The sequence below is a fragment of the Phodopus roborovskii genome, unplaced genomic scaffold (genome assembly GCF_943737965.1).
Source record: "Phodopus roborovskii unplaced genomic scaffold, PHOROB, whole genome shotgun sequence".
NCBI classification, from domain to species: domain Eukaryota; kingdom Metazoa; phylum Chordata; class Mammalia; order Rodentia; family Cricetidae; genus Phodopus; species Phodopus roborovskii.
The window spans coordinates 17,172,288-17,192,336 of record NW_026126459.1 but is presented as its reverse complement, the minus strand read 5'-3'; the positions used below and the strand labels follow the sequence as shown (position 1 = coordinate 17,192,336).

The 20,049-nt window shown below is 44.3% G+C and overlaps 1 protein-coding gene across 3 annotated transcripts in view; it reads left to right on the top strand.

Moving 5' to 3' along the window:
• The window catches only part of Prickle1 (prickle planar cell polarity protein 1), an 87,978-nt gene extending 71,811 nt beyond the window's left edge, over positions 1 to 16,167 (top strand). For all 3 annotated transcript variants that reach the window (XM_051189724.1, XM_051189726.1, XM_051189725.1), the window contains exons 2-8: positions 4,888 to 5,073; positions 6,840 to 6,953; positions 7,607 to 7,744; positions 8,318 to 8,521; positions 10,256 to 10,442; positions 11,440 to 12,303; positions 13,950 to 16,167. In XM_051189724.1, coding sequence (XP_051045681.1) covers positions 4,942 to 5,073; positions 6,840 to 6,953; positions 7,607 to 7,744; positions 8,318 to 8,521; positions 10,256 to 10,442; positions 11,440 to 12,303; positions 13,950 to 14,806 — 2,496 coding nt within the window. In that variant the 5' untranslated portion in view covers positions 4,888 to 4,941 and the 3' untranslated portion in view covers positions 14,807 to 16,167. The remainder of the gene's footprint in view (positions 1 to 4,887; positions 5,074 to 6,839; positions 6,954 to 7,606; positions 7,745 to 8,317; positions 8,522 to 10,255; positions 10,443 to 11,439; positions 12,304 to 13,949) is intronic.
• Positions 16,168 to 20,049: the final 3,882 nt, after the last annotated feature.

The following is a 20,049-nucleotide window of genomic DNA, read 5'->3' as shown; positions in this document are numbered from 1 at the left end:
CCCATCTCCAGACTGTACAATCTCAAAACTGTAGCTGCTGTTCATTTCCCCTTCCCTGTTAATTTATTTTACTTTCTTCTCCAGAGCCACCTTATATAGGCTTCTGTAGGAAGTAGGTACCCCTTCCCAGGATTCTTTTCCTCTTTCCTGGCCATCATTTTCAGTGTCCACCTTCTTGGAAGGCTGGAAACGTCCTTCTGTCATTCCCCATGGTGTCAAGGTTAAGTCTCCAGCCTGGCAGATCCGAATCTGTTTCCCAGGAAAGACCACTTTCTCCACTGTCGTTTCTGGAATTTCATGTTCTATTGCAGTGGTTCTTGTGACCCCATAGGGATTGCCCATCAGATATTTACATTATGATTCATTAGAGTAGCAAAATTGGTTGTGAAGTAGCAACAAAATAATTTTATGTTTGGGGTCACCACCACAGGAGGGACTGTATTAAAGGTTAAAGCCTTAGGAAGGTTGAGAGCCACTGGCTTAGAGAAGTAAAGGCAAAGGCTGATTTTTACATCTCAAGGTCAGTGAGAACACTACCGGTCAGTTGTCCTATGTAGAATAGAAAATAAAGTGATGGCTAATGACCAGACTAGCAGAGGTGTGTATGTGGGGGGTGGGGGAGCAGAGCTGCTGGGTTGACAGACCTTCATGTCCTGAATGCCATCAACAACTCCTGTGCTGATGGAGAATGTAGGCCCTCACTGTAATGCAATCAATTTGTACTTTTTTTTTTTTTTTTTTTTTCTGTTTTAGTTTTTCAGAGACAGGTTTCTCTGTGTAGCCCTGGCTGAATTCTCACTTTTAAGCTTTGCCTCATTATAAAATATTGAAAGCAACAAATTTTAAAGATTTCAGAGTTGTTGATTGTGGGCAAAAGGGTAAGGCTACTTAATAACAGACAACCTTGGTGGGAATCAAAAACATGAAAACAGTGAGCCAGGCACTGTGGCAGACACCTTTAATCCCAGCAGTCAGGAGCCAGGGACAGGTGGATTTCTGAGTTTGAGGTCAGTCTAGTCCATACAGTGACTTCTAGGACAGCCAGGGCTTCATAGTGAGATCCTGTCTTGAAAACAACAGCAAAAAAGAAAATCCAAACAAACATATAAACACAAAAGTAGGGAAGAAAACACCTGCAGGAAGTTTGACAGCACCAAAGGTCAAAGCCGGAACACTGCACCGCACACTGCACCGCAGCCCTCCTGCTGGAGTTGTCCCAGCTACACTCATTCCCAGTGAACAGCTTCCAGGTTGCCCAGCTGGATTCCATCTCCCATTTCTGGAACTCTGACGCGTGTGCACTTTTCACTGTGCTCAAAATGAAAAAAGTCACCAGCCACAGGCCCAGTCCTATAATTTACACACAGTCTGCCACTAAAGAAGCGAAGGGTATATATAACAGAATTGGGAACCATTCCTATCATGTTGGCTACATTTACTTAAAATTCTGGCTCCTAAGGGAATGTCACTTGCCTCCTTTTTAATTTTGTTTTAAATTTTTATGTGTATGGGTGTTTCGCCTGCGTGCATGTCTATACATGTGTGCCTGGTTCCCAAGGAAGCCAGAGAGAGTATCAGGTTCTCTGGCACTGGAGTTACCAGACTGTTGTGAGCCACCATGTGGGTGCTGGGAATTGAACATGGGCCCTTTGGACTGGTAACAGGTGCCCTTAACCACTGAGCCATCTCTCCAGCCCCAGTTGCTTCCTTATCTAAGTACCCCCCACCCCAAACCCATCAGCAGTGACCTTTACTCATAAGAATGAGTGAATGGGATGAGTGAATCAAGAGAAGGCCCTGCATTGTGCCACTGAGTGAATGAGGTCATACTCTGATTTGTGGACAGGTGTCCTTCATACGCTAGCAGCTGTGTATAGTTGTTGCTGCACCTAAGACTGTTCCATAGATGGTAGACACACATGCTCTGTGTGCGCTCACGGCACATGCTATGTCCAAGTCAGTGTGGGAACTGGTAGAAGCTGCCTCCAAGGCTGCTAGAAGTGATGACCAATGATTTCTTACAATGTTTGCCTTTAAGAGACTAGAGCCCGCCAGTGCTGTACAACATAAGTAAAGCCCGGGGGTCAGCACCTGTCTCCCTTTGCCATTAACACCTTCCTATTCCAAATGTCAGTGACATCCCCCTGGAACAATGCAGTAGAAAGTTTGATAACCATGTATTCAGAGAATTCCTTCCTGGTTGCAGTCTTCAGTAGCCGTAAGCCACCTTCAGAAAGAAAGCAGCTTAGTGGGTGCCCTGCAGAATGGAGTCACATCCCCCACGAGCTGAAGTAGGAACCAAACTCAGGCTCTCGACAAAAGGGCAAGTGCTCTTAACCATTGCCTCATCTCTGACCCCACAGTTGCTGGTTTTAAGGAGACAGGCCTCGGGATGTTTGAGTCATGAAAGGCCCCAGATATCAGAACTCAGTTTCCCCAACACTAAACACCAGATCACCCACCCAGAGAATTACTCTTGCCTCTTGGGTCAGATGTTCTCTTGATTGAGAAGTCCTACATCTGTAGGCTCTGTGTGTGGTTCTCTTTAAATGGTGAAAGTAGCTAGCTAGTCTTCAAGAACGAGGGGCGTGGAACTGTTAACACTTTGTATGGCGTAGGTAGGCTGTGTGGAATACGACCATGCTAACCCCTAAAACAGTATACCAACTCTACCAACCTCCAACTTATTTCTCATCCAGATGGGCCTGCCCCTAAGGCTCCGTGTCCCTGGACAGCTGGCCCTGAGGCCCAGTAGGTGTTGAATGAGATAGATACCTCCCAGGTCACACTGCTTCATATACTACTTAAACATTATAATGCTAGTGGTAGCAGGTAAGCTGGCCACCCTACTGGGCACCCTTGGGATGTAGATGACTCTTGTTTTCCTGATATGAACCCTATATGTCGTCAGAAAATAAGTCTTCAGTGTAGTGTGTGAGAGGCTGGAATGAACCTGTGAGAGTTTAAGAAGTGACATTTCACAGGGATCACCTCCATTAGGATGGTGACCCCCCCCCCATTTTCAGAGAGTAAAAGAGGATTCAGATCTTGGGGATTCAGATCTTGGGCATTCTGCATCATCAAGCAAGTTTAGAAAAAAGTTGTCATAATTTATAGTGCCTTTTATTTTCTCCTTTTAAGATCGAATAACGTTTAATTTTTAGTATTTATATATTGTGTCATTCTCACCCTGCCCTACCCGCAGCCAGGTTTGACAACAAATGCTCCTATTTCAAAATTCACATTAAATTGCATTAAAAAGTCCCAGGTTTCCAGGCAAGCATTTGCGACTTACTAATTAAAGTCTCAATCTCTAGGCCTCTTCCTTTGGCCCAGGGAAGTAGATCTTTGATTAACACATCCCCTTGTATTGAAGGGTGGGAGGAGAGAGCCTTGCCTAAGATGGAATGGTCTACACCTGCGTGAAATGACAGGGTCAGGAGGTGATAGCCTCCTGATGGTGGTGCCAGAAGTGAGGCCGCCTTCTCTTGGGTCGGGGTGGACAAAAGCGGGAGTTTACTGGCTGGGGCAGTATCTGCAGGGTCACCCTTTCTCCCACCCATTTCTCCCTCGGAATGACTGCAGCCAGGAGACAGGTGCTCCTCCCTTTGTGAGCTGGTCAAAGTGTGAAGTTTAATATGTCCTTGCTTTATAAAAGAAGAACTACATTTTGATGGCCATGTACTTTACCAAGTGATTCCCCCCAACACTAAGTATTTAGTGTTGATTGAGAGAGTTGCTGAGATGTGACTTCACCCCAGGCTGGAATTGTTTAGGAGTTCAGCCTTTCTCTCAATCGTAAGCAAATGGGAATGAACATTTTCCAAGTCAGAAGAATTCCTTATATCTGACTTTGGCTTTACACCTTCTACAATTAATTTGCTGTCCTTGAGCCCTCCTTTCTCTGAAGTGGACTAATTGAAATTTTCTTTATATATTTTGACATATAAATTATTTTTAAAATCAAAATATATACAGAAAATTGGAGTTGTGAAGGTTCTTGTTGTCTTTCTTAGTGCTTTGGGTGAGGGATGGTTTTTAAGAACTAGAAGACAAAGAGACAATACACAGTGCTAACAAAGCTGACATCCCAGAGTCAGAATCACTGTTTGACACCTTTATTGTCCTTTTGCTGAGGTGGCTTCCCCCCCCCCCCCAAAGACTTAACACCTCACTCTGACTAATAGTGAGCTGGTTCCATTTCACACTCAATAAGCACTGCCTAACTTTTCAGTAAATGTTGGTTGGTAATGTGATTAAACATCAAGTCGCCAAGCTGAACTTTCTTGTGACGTAGTGCTGTTTTCTGTATTCCTTTACTGTTTGTTGAGGGAATTCGCTGAATGACTGCTTGACTTGATCCCTTTCTAATCGGTGTGTAAATTAGGTTTGGTGCCATGGATTAGAAGTTTCAAATGTGTGGTTTGGCCCAGAGGATCGACTCTCAGCAGGCAGTACTACCTGGAATGGAAAACTTGCTTAGGAAATATGGGACACTGAGCAGTATCACCCCAGCCATCTTTCTGGATAGCTGATGGTGGGTGAGGCAGAGAGCCCAGTTCCCAGCATGTCTTTCTAAAGTCTTAAGACCTCACAGGATTTCACTTGTAGGGAAATTAATCAGCAGAGTGGTTTTCTTGAGTACTTGCCAAATGAATCATGAGCAAGGAGTATCTTTTAAAGACAACAGAGACCTCTAGCTTGGTGGCCTTTCTTCTCTGGTTAAGAGGATCACTTCCTAATCGTTTGAGTGGAACTGGGGCTTAGAAGTGACTCCAGCATTTGATCCCTTTCTCTGGGCCCAACAACATGTAAACAGCTATTAACTAGATAGACACTCTTGGAAGGGGAGAATTTTTACATTTCTTTCTCCTATGTCACCCACAGCAGCCCTTGGTGGATGTCCTGTGACCGAGAAGCCAGGTTTTAAACCTCATTATTATGCCTTTGGAGATGGAGCCCAAAATGAACAAACTGGCCTTCGGGTGCCAGAGAAGTTCCACATCAGACGATGACTCTGGCTGTGCGCTGGAAGAGTATGCCTGGGTCCCTCCAGGCCTCAGGCCCGAGCAGGTAGGAACCCAGCTGTCCTCTTTGATTTGCTTTCCAGGGATACTGTTTGGAAATGTGGTTCCTCACTTCTCCTTGTCTGGATTTGCTTTTCTCGGTTCAGTTTGGTTTCTTAGTCGAAGCTTCTTGTCTCTGCACTCATGGATCCTGTCGTCCCATAGTAGCGCTCTGCTTCTGCTGTAATTAATGTATAATGCAGGGTACTGCTGGTTTGCTTTTTAGTACCCTCCTGAGTCACTCTCCAGGCAGAAGGAACTTAACTTCAGTTGGATTTTTTTCTTTAGGTGGTGGCAGGGAGTGGTGGACAGGGTGTGTATTTTGAAATGTGGTCTCTCTGTGTAGTGTCCTGGCTTGTGTCCAACTCTCAGAACTCACAGAGACCTGCCTTCCTCTGCCTCACAAATGCTGGAAGGGATGTGCTGCTATGCCCAGCTCTTAGTGTTTCAAAACTTCAGTAAGAACAAAAGGAAATAAAAGGGCTGTCTCCTGGCCAGCTCTCCCTCTCTGTAGAAGAGGGATGAAGTGTTGCCAATAAGTTCAGCCTTTGATGAGAACAGTGGAGACTAGAAAAACATCAGTATAGCACTGTGGTAGGAACAGTGTGTGCCTATTTCTTTTAATTCATTTAACTTTATGTTATGTGTATTGGTGTGAAGGTATGAGATCCCATGGAACTGGAGTTACAGACGGTTGTGAACTGTCATGTGGGTGCTGGGAATTGAACCCAGGTCCTCTGGAAGAGCAGCCAGTGCTCTTAACCACTGAGCCATCTCTCCATCCCCCTGTATGCCTCTTTTTATTTCCCAATGTACTTATGATGACACTATCAAAAATTGTTGATAGATCTTATAAAGTTATCCTTTAGAATAGACGATCCCAGTCTGATGTCTGATTGTTGAGTACCCTATCTTGGAAGGTGGGAGGGAACCCCTTTGAGATAGGGTACCCTTGTATATTCAAGACCCAGTGCATAAGTGGCTAGTGACAGTAAGGTAACAGGAAAGCTGCTAGAGCCACACAGGAAGCAAAGGTATGCTGGCATAGCAGTGAGGGAAGTGGGATTTTGACAGACTGTCTTTTGGAGAGAATCCCTTACATCTTAGATGGTGTTTGTAGAGCCGATGGCAGCAGACAGGTCCCAATGTCCCTGATGTCTTCTACTTGAGGCCCTTTGATTCCATCTCAGCATTGTACCTTTAGGAACTGATGTTCCTAAAAGACAATAGAAACATGAAAATGGTGTTTCCCTTTCAAAGTGAGCTAACACCAGCTCTGCATGGCTCTTTTCCTGCTTCCTTGGGGGAACTGAAGCTGGATACTGCAGATACCACCAGTGGAAAGCTTGTAAAGCTGACAGAGAACCGTAGAATTCAGAGAGAAAACTGAGTCTGCTTAGAGGCTGGATCTTGGGTATTTGTCACTTGAGCCTGTGTGGTCATTTACAGAATTCACCCAGGACTGTCCCTTGATCCCTCAGCTGACCTCTGCAAGACTGGGGAACAGGAACCATAAATGTGTGCATTTGATAGCACATAATTTATGATGCCCTTAATTGTCACTACAAATTGCATTCCTGAGGAGCAATTTAGCAGCTGGATGCTAGTTGATGCTAGCAGATGCAGGTTTACACCACTGCTGAGTTGGCTCAGCTGGTCCCCTCATTAGCTGCAGGGGGCCAGACCCTGTCAGGAGGGAAAGGTGAAGATGGGCAGGCTGCTCAGACCTTCCTTTTGTGTATTGATGGCATCCATCGTGTGCTGCTCCCACAGATTCAGCTTTACTTTGCCTGCTTGCCAGAGGAAAAGGTCCCTTATGTTAACAGCCCTGGGGAGAAACACCGGATTAAACAGCTCTTGTACCAGTTGCCACCACATGATAATGAGGTAAGGTAACAGGAGGAAAGCTAATTAGTAAAAAGAAAATAAACACAAGCATCCAGGAACCCCAGCTCTTCCATGGCTAGGCCTCTCTTTAGCCTTTCTTAAAATGTTACCTTAACAATATAGCTCCCCCCACACATACACACTTTTATTTTCTTTTAAGAGAATAGAGAAAAATAGCATCACAGTGGGACACTTCTCACAAGTTGGTTTTTGATGGTGTTTTCAGCCACCCACCAGTTATGGGGAGCTTTTCCTTCCATGTGCAGGATGAGCACTTCAGGGTAGTTCAGGATTGAAGACCTGCAGAATGTGGAGTGAAAGTGGCAATTACCTAGTTTCGACCTTCTGTGGAAGGTCTTTCTTGCTGATACAGACTGCAATCAGTGTGGCCCTTTTCTAGAGACCAAGAGCTATTTTACTTTATTTTTTGAGACAGGGTCTGTATCACGATATGTAGTCCAGGCTGGCTTCAAACTCCTGGAGATAGACAGGTCTTGGTCCCATGGGTACTGGGATTAAAAGCATGAGCCACCACACCCAGCTGAGGGTTTGAGCAGGGCAGCTAGGTTTACTGTTGTACGACTGGGAACTCTAGGAATGAAAAATGGTCATGATGGCCTCCAGCAGGCACCTGTGTTCTCTTTCCTGTGAAGGTGCGGTACTGCCAGTCTCTAAGTGAAGAGGAGAAGAAGGAGCTGCAGGTGTTCAGTGCACAAAGGAAGAAAGAGGCTCTTGGGAGAGGAACCATTAAACTCTTGTCCAGAGCAGTGGTGCATGCAGTGTGTGAGCAGGTAGCCCTTTCTAGAGGGAGTAGAGGGTGGGTGAGGGTGGTGTGTGGGTGACCCCAAGGGTAGCTGGTGGCTGGCATGGATGCAGGATGCACTTCTGAAGGAAAAACAAAACAATTTCATAACAATGCTTGCTGTCTGCACTGCTGTGTGACATCAAGAGTTAGTCTGTTTGAATGACACTGTGCCTTGTAGGGGGAGGTGACCTTGTATTTAAAACATAGAGAGATAATGAAGACATTCTGATCCCTTACTAATGGTTCTCAGTAGGAAAAAAATCTGCAGTGGGAACCAGGGAAGCCTCTACAGTGGGAAGCAGCTCAGTCACAGTGACAGAGCTAGGAAGAGTGGCTATGTAAGGTGTGATCTAAGGTTAGATAGCCATTTAATCACCAGCAGTAGACAGAAATTAAAGCTATCCTAAAAAGCAAAAAAAAAAAAAAAAAAAAAAAAAAAAGAAAGAAAGAAAGAAAGAAAAACAAAACAAAAAACTTGTAGTTTACTTAAAATCAAGAAAAGTTGAAAATCCAGCAATTTAAATGAAGGACCATTTTAATTTGAAATCTTTGTCTTTAGTGTGGATTGCAGATGAATGGAGGGGAGGTTGCAGTGTTTGCCTCCCGAGCAGGCCCTGGAGTATGCTGGCATCCGTCCTGCTTTGTCTGCTTCACATGTAATGAGCTACTGGTCGACCTCATCTATTTCTATCAGGATGGAAAAATTCACTGTGGCAGGCACCATGCAGAACTGCTCAAACCTCGATGCTCAGCCTGTGATGAGGTAAAAAAAAAAAAAGAAAAGTTCACCCCTTAATGATGGAAAAAAATAAATCAACAGCCAATATTCCACTGTTCACAACTAAGCAAAATATGTGTCTCCTGCTTTTGTTCTACATGGATATTTTTAAGATATAACTGCCCATTCACAGTGGAATTCTATGCAGCTAATAGAGGGCAAGCAGGTGCTTTTGTCCGTGGACAATGTCCCTAATGAAACATAGGGGGGGAAACGTTGCAGAAGAATATGTAGAGTATGGTCTTTTTTGTGTTGTTTTCCAATGTAGGAAAGAAAGAACTCAACTGCTGTATACAGTTAGCAAAGGTTAGACAGACACACCAAAGTCAGTAGAGAGAATAGCATAGGATGGATGGCAGTGTAAAAGGAATTTCTTTCTCTTACATTGTTATTCTTTTATAAGGATTTTGGTATTTTTTTAGTGGTCTCAGAAGGCTAGGCAGGCCTCAAACTTTACTATAAGCTGAAGTGAACTTTGAATTCCTTATTCTCTTGCCTCCCCCTTCTAAGTGTTAGAATAATAGATACGCACCACGATGACCAGAACATCTTTAAAAGTCAAAAAGAAACTATAGACAACCTTGTACACCTTTCTTCTAGCTACCTGGTGCTAGTGTCTTCCATAACTGCACTGTGTCTAGCAAGAGCAAGAATTACCATTCATGCAAGAACCTGCTTATACCTATGGGCTTTACTTAGATTGCCTTTAATTTTTCTTTTTGAACCATCATTGAATTTATTTTAGGTCTTTAGGCAGTCATATAGGAAAAGGACATTATGTGACTCCCTGTAATCAGGGTTCCTTCTGTGTCTTCATTTTCCTCAGTCTGGAACAGAAGTTTTCAGTTTATACATCTACACATATATTTCTTTAGTAAAATATAAAGATTTTAAAGTCCTTAATGTGCAGTTGGCCCCCATGTCATACAAAGCATTTCTTATACAACTGTTCATACAATTCCAGTCTCACTGTGGCTCTGTGTTCACACCAGTGTTACGAGTTGTTTTCCAGTCAGCCTTAACCCCTGAGCCATGACTCCAAAGCAGGAAGGACAGTTTGGGCCTGGACATCCCCCTTAACCAGTAACATGCTTTGTTTCTGTTGACACTGTCCTGACTTCCGGGCACTCCCAATGGCCCTTCACATTCTAAACCCTGTCCTCAACTTTCTCCTGCAAACTCAACTGGTCTCTTATTGCTAAGTTCCAGGAGCAAGAGCTTTACCATGCTGGGTTTGGTGGCCTCTGGGGACACTTTGTCTTTCGTGTCCCACCTCTTACTGTGCATGCCTTCTCTTCCCCCCTGCCCCCCCCCCCGCTGTGAGCTTTTTCTCACTTCCTGCACTTTGTTCTCCTCTCCTCACTCGTGGGTCTTGTCCAAGCAGCTGTGCTTGCTCTCACCATGTACCCAGGCCTATGCAGCTGAACAGTGGTGAGGTATGTGCTTGTTCCACTGTAGGATGCAGCCATGTTCTAGCCCCTCATACACACTCCTCACCATCTCCTCTCACCTAGAGGGTCACCACAAAGGATACCTCCAACAAGAATGTCACCACAAGATGAGCCCCTAAGATGGTACCTGCAGCAGAGTGCTTGAGCTCAGGCGTGAGAGCCATGTCAGCTGCGCAGAGTGAAGGCTTGTCATTGAGATATGCTATTTTTCTCTTTCTTTTTTTGTATGCTGATCATTCATTCTGTGGTTTTGCGTTTCTTTTTAAAGATAATTTTTGCCGACGAGTGCACAGAAGCTGAGGGTCGCCACTGGCACATGAAACACTTCTGCTGCCTGGAATGTGAGACGGTCCTGGGGGGACAGAGGTACATCATGAAAGATGGCCGCCCTTTCTGCTGTGGCTGCTTCGAGTCACTCTATGCTGAGTACTGTGAAACCTGTGGGGAGCATATTGGTAAGTGTCGTTCCCACCTCCTGTCTGCCTTGTCACACAGCCACAGCCACCATGATTATCCACAGTCTTGCCTCTTTGTGAACCTTTGTGAAAATGAAGGTATAATTTACATGTGTTGGCGCACACAGCACTTCAGTGACTGTTAGATAAATGCTGCATTCTGATTATTCACAGCATTGAACACAGAAGCAGCGAGCACTGAGCTGCCGGTCTGGGGACGTTCATTAAAGTTCCCATGAGCCTCTGGGAACTTTTTCTCCATTGTGGCTGGGGGTGGGGGTAAAATCTAGGGCCTTATGTATATGAGGAAAGTCCTGGTCACACCATTTTTCCTATCTATTAACACATCTGTTTCATGTGTGTTTGGGGTTAAAGCCTTTCATTGAAAACATACTGGCAGCAGTGAGCCAGCAGCAGTTGGCTGACACTCAGAGCTTATGGACTACTTGTATCTGCTCTAGATAGTGGTTCAACCATCTGTACCAAGCCAAAAAAAAAAGCACAGAAATGCAAAAGCCATGGCACTAAACACATCAAGTGCAGGATACTTTATTATAGAAAGGGCGAAACCAAAGGGTCCCTTTGTATGGCCTCAGTGAGGAATGTGTGTTGGTCAATTTAAATCTTCGAGCTGCATGTCTGTCAATGGCCATCTTATGGCTATCAATTTTTGGGGTTACAAAAATCCTTTGAAAAGAGCAGTTGAGAAATACATTATCTACAAATAGGGAAGGTTAACACTATATGCAACCCACACCTGAGAAGGCCAAGACAACACCGAGCCAGATGTGTGGTGCATGCACACTTGTAGTCCCAGTACTCAGACTAAGGCAGGAGGGGCGGAACTCAAAGCCACCCTGGGCTCATGGCTGGCCTGGACTGCATAGTGAGATGTTATCTTAAAACAGAGCCCACAGCATTCCCATCACCCACAAGTCCCCTCCTGTGCACTCCTTGCTCCAGCACCTAACTGTTTTCCTATATCTTTTTAAAATAGGCGTGGACCATGCACAAATGACCTATGACGGGCAACACTGGCATGCCACAGAGGCCTGCTTCTCCTGCGCTCAGTGTAAGGCCTCTCTCCTGGGATGCCCCTTCCTTCCAAAACAAGGTCAGATTTATTGCTCCAAGACCTGCAGCCTTGGTGAAGATATGCATGCCTCTGATTCTTCCGACTCTGCATTCCAGTCAGCCCGATCCAGGGACTCGAGGAGAAGCGTGCGCATGGGCAGAAGCAGTCGCTCTGCAGACCAGTGCAGACAGTCTCTGCTCCTGTCTCCTGCTCTGAACTACAAGTTTCCAGGTCTTAATGGCAATGCTGATGACACCCTATCTCGGAAGCTGGACGACTTGAGTCTGTCCAGGCAGGGAGCAGGTTTTGCCAATGAGGAGTTCTGGAAAGCCAGGGTAGATCAGGAAGCCTCTGAAGACCCAGAAGAATGGGCTGAGCATGAAGATTATATGACACAGCTCCTTCTCAAGTTTGGTGATAAGAGCCTCTTCCAACAGCAGCCCAATGAGGTGGATATTAGAGCCAATGAGCACTGGATACCTGACAATATGGTTAAAAACAAGCCTGAGGTAAAGCCAAATCACCAGGGCCTTGTCAGTAAGAAGTATCAGTCTGATATGTATTGGGCACAGTCCCAAGATGGGCTGGGTGACTCTGCCTACGGCAGCCATCCGGGCCCTGCCAGCAGCCGAAGGCTGCAGGAGTTGGATCTGGACCATGGTGCTGCAGGGTATAACCATGACCAAACCCAGTGGTATGAAGACTCCCTGGAGTGCTTGTCTGACTTGAAACCAGAACAAAGTGTCCGGGATTCTATGGATTCTTTGGCATTGTCCAACATCACAGGTATGTCTTCCAGAGATTGTGGGTATTTGAAAAAGCAGGCACTAAAAGGTTACCATTGAGCACCAGTAGGGGGTGTATTATTTAAAGCTCTGGACCATCCATCAAAGATGTTTCCTTTAAATGCCAAAGGACAGTAGAACAGCCATGTCTGTGAGGTGAGGACGCACGTATAATATTCTGAACATAGCTTGTGACGGGAGAAAACTGACTTGGATAAGGATGTCTGTGTCTGGATTATGGTTTAGAAAGTCTGTATTTAGATTATACTATATGAATTTTAAGATACTAAAATTAGCCTGAGCATGTTATAAATTTATAACTTAAAAAAAAAAAATCCTGGATCACCCTATGGCAAGAGATAGATAGCTCAAAAAAGAAAAAGAAAAAAAAATCTTGTTTTTTCTCATTACAAAATTATACTTTAGTGTTCCCAAGGCAAATTCTTATTTATCCCATGCTTTATGTTAAAATGACCCTAAGCTGTATAAAGTAGATATTACTACATTTTAAATAGGAGTAAACAAATTGTTTGACAGCCAAGTAGCCGATGTTACCCAGGTTTTGAAGGAAAGACTGGCATAAAAACCAGCATGTTTTATGAATTTCATATGGATGCTTGCTTAGGACACAGGAACACTGCATGTCTGCCCCTAGTTCAGACTAGTAATAGCCAGTCCTTTATATTGTATATTGCTGTCAGATAGTCAGGAAAGGGCCAGTGTTGTCTGCTGCCAGAGTGGTTTGTGCAGAAGGATGAGCCACTGCCCCCTCCTGGCTCATCCAGGCAACTAAGGCAGCATGGTGGGTGAGATTGAGCTTGACCCTGTACTATGTTACCTTGTCACCCAAACCAGGTACAATTGGGTGGAAGTTGAAATGTGAAAGGCATGGGCCGGAGGTGAAGCTCAGAAGTACAGGAAGAACTTGACATGTGCAAAAACCCTTGGTTTAATCCCAAATGCTAAAAGCAAAAAAGTCAAAATGCCAGAATAATGGTGCTGAAAAACAAGTTATCTTTAAAAAGTAGGGAGTTACAGTCTCTTACAGGAGCCTATCAGGGGCCCATACCTGTCTCCCCCGGAGCCTATCAGGGGCCCATACCTGTCTCCCCTGGAGCCTATCAGGGGCCCATACCTGTCTCCCCCTATCCTAGATCCTTAGAAATGTGAGTAAATCATATTGTAACAGAGATCATCGGTCTTGGTTTAGAAACATGAACAATCTGGAAGTGATCTATTTTTCTGCCATTCAGGGAAGCAGCCCCAGACCACCTCAGTACAGCTGTGTTCTGCTATGACTACATACAGCAGGCTGCTGGGCCCAGTCTAAGGTGAAGATGACCCCCCACTCTGAAGGGGCTGACAGACATTCAGATGAGAACAAGTGGCCTCAGAGCTTATGTCTGTGACTAGGGATTACTTTGTGCTGCTTGCACCATGTGCTAGAACAATCTTTTGGTTCCCTGGTAGCATTAACAAAAGTTTACACATCTCAGTTGATAAACAATACACAATGGCTTTCCAAAATGTCTTAATTAATTGACTAGATCAGAAATTTTCTTGGAGATGCTTTTCTACATCACATTTAACTGTTGTGAGGATGTTAGAACTTGCTAGAATCAGATCATATTTTGGGTTCTATTGCAGGGGCATCAGTGGATGGAGAAAGCAAGCCAAGACCATCTTTATACTCTCTCCAAAATTTTGAGGAGATGGAGGCAGACGATTGTGAGAAAATGAGCAATATGGGAACTCTGAATTCTTCCATGCTGCACAGGAGTGCAGAGTCCTTAAAAAGTCTGAATTCAGAGTTATGTCAAGAAAAAATCATGCCTGAGGAAAAGCCAGTACATCTGCCGGTTCTCAGAAGATCCAAGTCTCAGTCCAGACCACAGCAGGTCAAGTTTTCAGATGACGTCATTGACAACGGGAGCTATGACATTGAAATCCGGCAGCCTCCAATGAGTGAAAGGACTCGGAGACGAGTGTATCACTTTGAAGAGAGGGGATCCAGGCCTCACCACCATCGCCACCGGAGAAGCAGGAAGTCGCGGTCCGACAATGCCCTGAACCTGGTCACAGAAAGGAAGTACTCTCCCAAGGACAGACTTCGGCTGTATACCCCTGATAACTATGAGAAATTCATACAGAATAAAGGCGCCCGGGAGCTCCAGGCATACATGCAGAATGCCGATCTCTATGGCCAGTATGCCCATGCCACATCTGATTACGCCCTGCAGAACCCAGGAATGAACAGGTTCCTGGGGCTCTATGGGGACGATGATGACTCCTGGTGTTCGTCCTCGACGTCCTCCTCCGACTCCGAAGAAGAAGGGTATTTTCTTGGACAACCAATCCCTCAGCCTCGGCCACAGAGATTCACCTACTATACAGATGACCTTTCTAGTCCAACTTCTGCACTGCCCACTGCACAGTTTAGTCAGAGGACAACTAAATCCAAGAAGAAAAAGGGACACAAGGGCAAAAACTGTATTATTTCTTAACCAAGTAGACATGGAGATTGTTTGTTTAAAATTTAGCCATTTAACCCGGGACTTTAGCCTTTTATTCATCATAGGAAAGTTGCTAAAATAGTGTAAAGTGCTTTCTTGGCCTATGTAAATGAGAGCCCTACTGCTGTTTACAGTCAGATTAACACACAAAAAGGGGTGGTTTCCTCCAGTTGTCCTTTGTGAGTGGTACCAGAATAACACACTGTCTTGTGCCTGTGGCGGGTAAATTATGGCTGCTTTGGTCTCTAGTCCACAAGAGGACACCCCAGACACCGCTACCAGGTGATTGGACAGAGTGCATTTTAGAAGACAGGATAGCCACCTTTGTGAGCAATAGTGCTTGTCATTAACTCAGTCAAGTTGGCTCAGGTCCTGAGTGGTGTCGTGTTGTGAGACGTGCATGTCACCATGATGACCTAGCTAACACCGTGTGTCCCATTGTGTGAGGCGAACCTGTTCCCCTTCAGCCCTTATTAGCCAGGTAAACATTGCATTATCTCCAGCTACAGATTGAAAGGCCTTGCTATTTATATGTAGTATGCCATAGACCTAAGTGTATTCCTAATTTAACGGTGCAAATATTAATGTATATACTGTACAGTTCAGATTTTAAAGCTGATATTTTTATATCCCTGAATTGCAAGATGTTTGTTACACTGCCGTGCTAGATTCGTTAGGGAACCAGAAACAGCATTTATGGGTGAGATGATGGCTTGTATTTTAGTCAGGGTTTATAAGTTTAGACAGTCAATATATTGCTTAGTGATGAAAGTTGTTTTGTTTTTTTTTTTTCCTTCAATATTAAAAAAGGCTCTGTATGCATGGTGGGGCTATGTACATACTTGTTACTGGGGCCCTGTTAATCTTACAAGTGTTATTTATGGGTCAAGCTTTGTAAACTGTATAAATGTAAAAACAAACCCCACACATACCTCTGGAGTAGTATATGGTGAAACCAAGGAGAAGCTTGCTGTTTGGGTGTTCTTCCCTGGGCAGGGGGAGGTCTCTCAGCAGGTCATATCATCGTCCATACAAAGAGATTTCTCTAACAGGCTGTGTAGACTTACTATGTAAAGAGAGGTTATTTCTCCTGCCCTTCCTTCTCTACCAACTGGTTGTTGGCCTTTAAAAGCAATCCTGAAAACTGAGTTTCCAGCTGCAGTAAGAATAATGAGCCAGAGCACAAGTTCACGAGGCTCTGGCTCAACGGAAAATCACGCTGGATTTGAACTTATGAGCAGGTAGTTTGGTCTGTGCAGTTCTTGCATTCACATCTCAGTCCTAACTGAAGGTCCTGGTGTCACCCTGGGCCTTTTCAGGGAGGCGTTTAATAAAGACTTAATAAATGACAACTACCGCTCTGAGTGTGAATCTTTCATTTTGCTTCAGTACCCAGGCATGGTTTATTCCATAGTCGTCTTACCACTAACAGATCTTTGTTGAACCCCAGACTTGGGGAACACTCTATTCAGTCTTGAAAAGACCAGACAAGATTCCAGTGGGTAAACCTATGGCCAGCATCTCCCACCACTAGCATCCATCCCCAAAGAGGGCAAGTGTTCTGCAACCCTGCAACAGGGAGACCCTTGGCTCTGTAGCTACACCAGCATCTACTGGGTCCTGGACACACTGAGAAGAGGTCAGTATGAAAATGAAGATTATGCATGGCATAAATCCTTCAGACAGGATCAAACACAAACGCTAAAGCTTCTTTCCATTCCTCGTCTCCAGAAATAAACAGTATTCAGTTTCAGTGAACACTGCAGATGTTCCAGACACAAGTGATTTCTTTAAGATTTCTAGTGGAAGGCTGGGAGATGGCTCAGTGGTTAAGAGCACTGACTGCTCTTCCAGAGGACCCAGCTTCAATTTCCAGTACCCACATGCACAACTGTCTGTAATTCCACTTGGAGGGGACCCGGCACCCATGGCAAAATATCAATGCACATAAAATAAATAAAAGAGAATTCTAGTTGAGGCTGGAGGTGTAGCTGAGTGACACGGTGTGCTTACTACGCACAGGGCCCCGGGACCAGTTCCTAACGGTGGTGAGCACTACCTTGTAACAAGCTTTTCACTTCCCAGGGCTTCATACTTCTATAACTATTTAATGTTCTATTTGGTGATATCCTTGGATTTCCACAAACATATCCTACAGTGGCACATATGTGTACACACTGAACATCAAAGTTACAGGGGTCAAGCCTACGTATTTGAAGCTGATGGCTTCTACCAGTTTTCCTACAGGGATCCATATGGTTCACACACTGTATGAGAATGCACGTTGACAGCTTTCTTGGTGTTGAAGAATGTGGGCTCCTACACTGCAGTAGCATTCTTTTAGAAATGACCATGGCACTGAGTAACCTTACTCAGTCAGGCTAGTGCTGAGTAGTCTTGATTTGCCCTTCCCTGATGACTACAGGTAGGGAACATTTCTTTAAGATAAGAGTTTCTCCTCTTCTGAGAACTCTTTAATTCTATGCCTTATTTTTAATTGTGTTATTTGTTTTCTTGATGCCCAGCTTTTTTTCTTTTTGTTTTTTCAAGGGTTTCTTTGTATTCCTTTGGAGCTTTGGAGCCTATCCTGGATCTAGCTCTGTAGACCAGGCTGGCCTCACTCAAGCCCACAGAGATCCGCCTACCTCTGCCTCCAGAGTGCTGGGATTAAAGGTATGTGCCACCAACACCGGGCGATGGCCAGCTTTTTGAGTTCTTTATATATTTGAGATATTAGCCCTCTGTCAGATGTGTAATTGGTAAAAATCTTGTCCTATTCTGTAGCTTACACATAACACCTTGTCAGAATGATGGTGTCCTATGACATACAAAAGCGTCTCGGTTTCATGAACAATTAATTGCTGTAAGACACTTACGTTGAATTATGTATGCAAGGTGGTGGTATCCTGTGAACTTTGTTAGCTACATGTACACCAAAGAGCACATGTGCACTGGGGTCAGGATTTGAACCAGTACTAAAATGACAACCTTTTTTATTTCTTTCAACAATTCTGAGTTCAGACTGGAATGACTGGCTTCAAGCCCTGACCCTAACATGTGCTAGGTACAACAACTTTAGGTAAGTTGTAAGTTCTCTTGTCACTGACAACAACAAGCCCTCACTGGGCCTGGGCTTCATCCCCAGCACAGGAAGAACAAATAAATTGTTCACAGAGCGAAGTATATTACCTTCCTTGGTGTTTTATATAATCTTCAACATACTAAACCTGAAGTACATTTGAAGCTATATTCAATATGGTGTAGCATATTCTACTCTACAATAGTGGAAAGGTTTGTCTAATGAGTAAAAAAAAGATGCTTTAAAACCTTAGACAACTGGAGTACCAGTCTGGAGTTTTAGAACATCATCTGTGGTGAGGCACTCAGCAGACAACATGCTTTTTGGAAGAAAGCAGGGTCTGCTGTGACACAGTGCACATTAGGCTGTAACATCTGTCACTGTCACAGCTGGATGTGCACTGTAAACTCAGAGCCCTGGTAAGGTCTTTTATTTATACCATCGGTTCCCCTTAACCCAAAGTCAGCAAGGATAATGGCAATGTAGGACACATGGAACCTACTTAGGCCAACACTAGTAAAGCTTAGCTTTGGATGTTAATTGACAAAATTACTAATGGCAATAAAAAAGCTTCCATACCAAGTAGTCACACAGCAATGTGCTTAAAGACACTTACCCTAACCTCACCCAACAGCTCAATGCAGGGACCAAGGTTACTTCTATCAGTGGCTTCACACAAACAGGAAGGCTACACTATTGTTGCTCTTAAGCTTGGGAAAAGACAAAAATGAAGATGAGGTACCTCTACTGCCCTTAGGTTCCCCAGTCCAGGGCAGCATTTTCTCTGAAATTCCACAGGAAAGACTTAGTTCAGACACTAAACCACGAGGAGGCGGGCCAAATACATCCATTCAACTGCCATGGAAAAGTGGAGGAGTATATGCTGGGAACTTTAGCTGTTGGTTCACCCTCACCCCAAGCTGTTTTTTCTGAATTTACTGAATTTACTGAATAGGATAGGATAATATCAGGGCTCAAACGCTGGCAGGAAGGGCATGAAAAATATGTACCATATGTAGCCCAACCTTGGTCTGGCAAGCAGAATGTGGCCTTTGGTCTCAGCACCTCCAGCTGTAAGGACAACTAGGTGGCTGGCTGCCTATAACACTGACTGCTGCCCACCACAAATCCTTCAGAGATGAAAGATCAGCAACCCACAAAATGACAGCCAAAGAACTGTCAGAACCTACCTTAGAGGCTAGGGTGTTACAGCAAAACCTGGAGGAAACTGACAGCACTGATTCTGGCATTTGAGCAGAGTTCCTCCTCAAGGGTATCTGGCTGGCAGCTCATAGAGGTTAGGAATCTGAATTGGCTTGGAGCTAGGAAGTGGTTGAAGACTGAGACATCAACATACTTTGGCAGAAACACTACTCAAGTAATTTCAAAATTCATTTTTAAAGCAACAAGCTTGATGCAATATCCTTCACATTCCTCTATAGCCTACCTTCTTTCTGTACAGCGGAGATGTGTTTACTCTTGATTACATTTGTAATTGGAGGGCTGGAGCTTTGGCTCAGTGGTTAAGAATACTCACTGTTCTATCAGAAGACAAGAGTTTGGATCCCAGGATCCACAACAAGAGGGTTACATATGTGTTAACTCTAGCTTCAGAAGATCTGACACACTTCTGGAACTCTGGACAAACACATGTACCCCCCCACACACACAGACACAATGTTTAATGAAAAAAGTCTGTAGTTGGGACAGACCCCTGTAGATGAACAACAAAAAAAGATAAGCAAGTGTATTAATGTGCTCAGAAGAAAAAAGGCAACTCAAAGCAGTAGAGAAAGATTGTACCTTAAGTGGCATTTCATCGAGGAAAAATACTAAAAGAAAAGCAATCCTGGACTAGAGAGATGGCTCCAAGGGTAAGAGCACTGTTCTTCCAGAGGTTGAAGTCAATTCTCAGCAACCCCATGGTGGCCCACAACCATCTAATAATAAGATCTGGTGCCCTCTTCTGGCATGAAGACATACATGTATACAATAAATATTTAAAAGAAAAGCAATCCCAAACTTGAGAAGTGAAAAATGTTGAAAATAACTTATATGAAAACATACCACAGATTTGGGGAAAAGGTGATGGCCAGGGAGGTCACAGACCCTAGTGGGAATCTATAGTTGCTGTTTTGCAAAATGAGGATGTTCT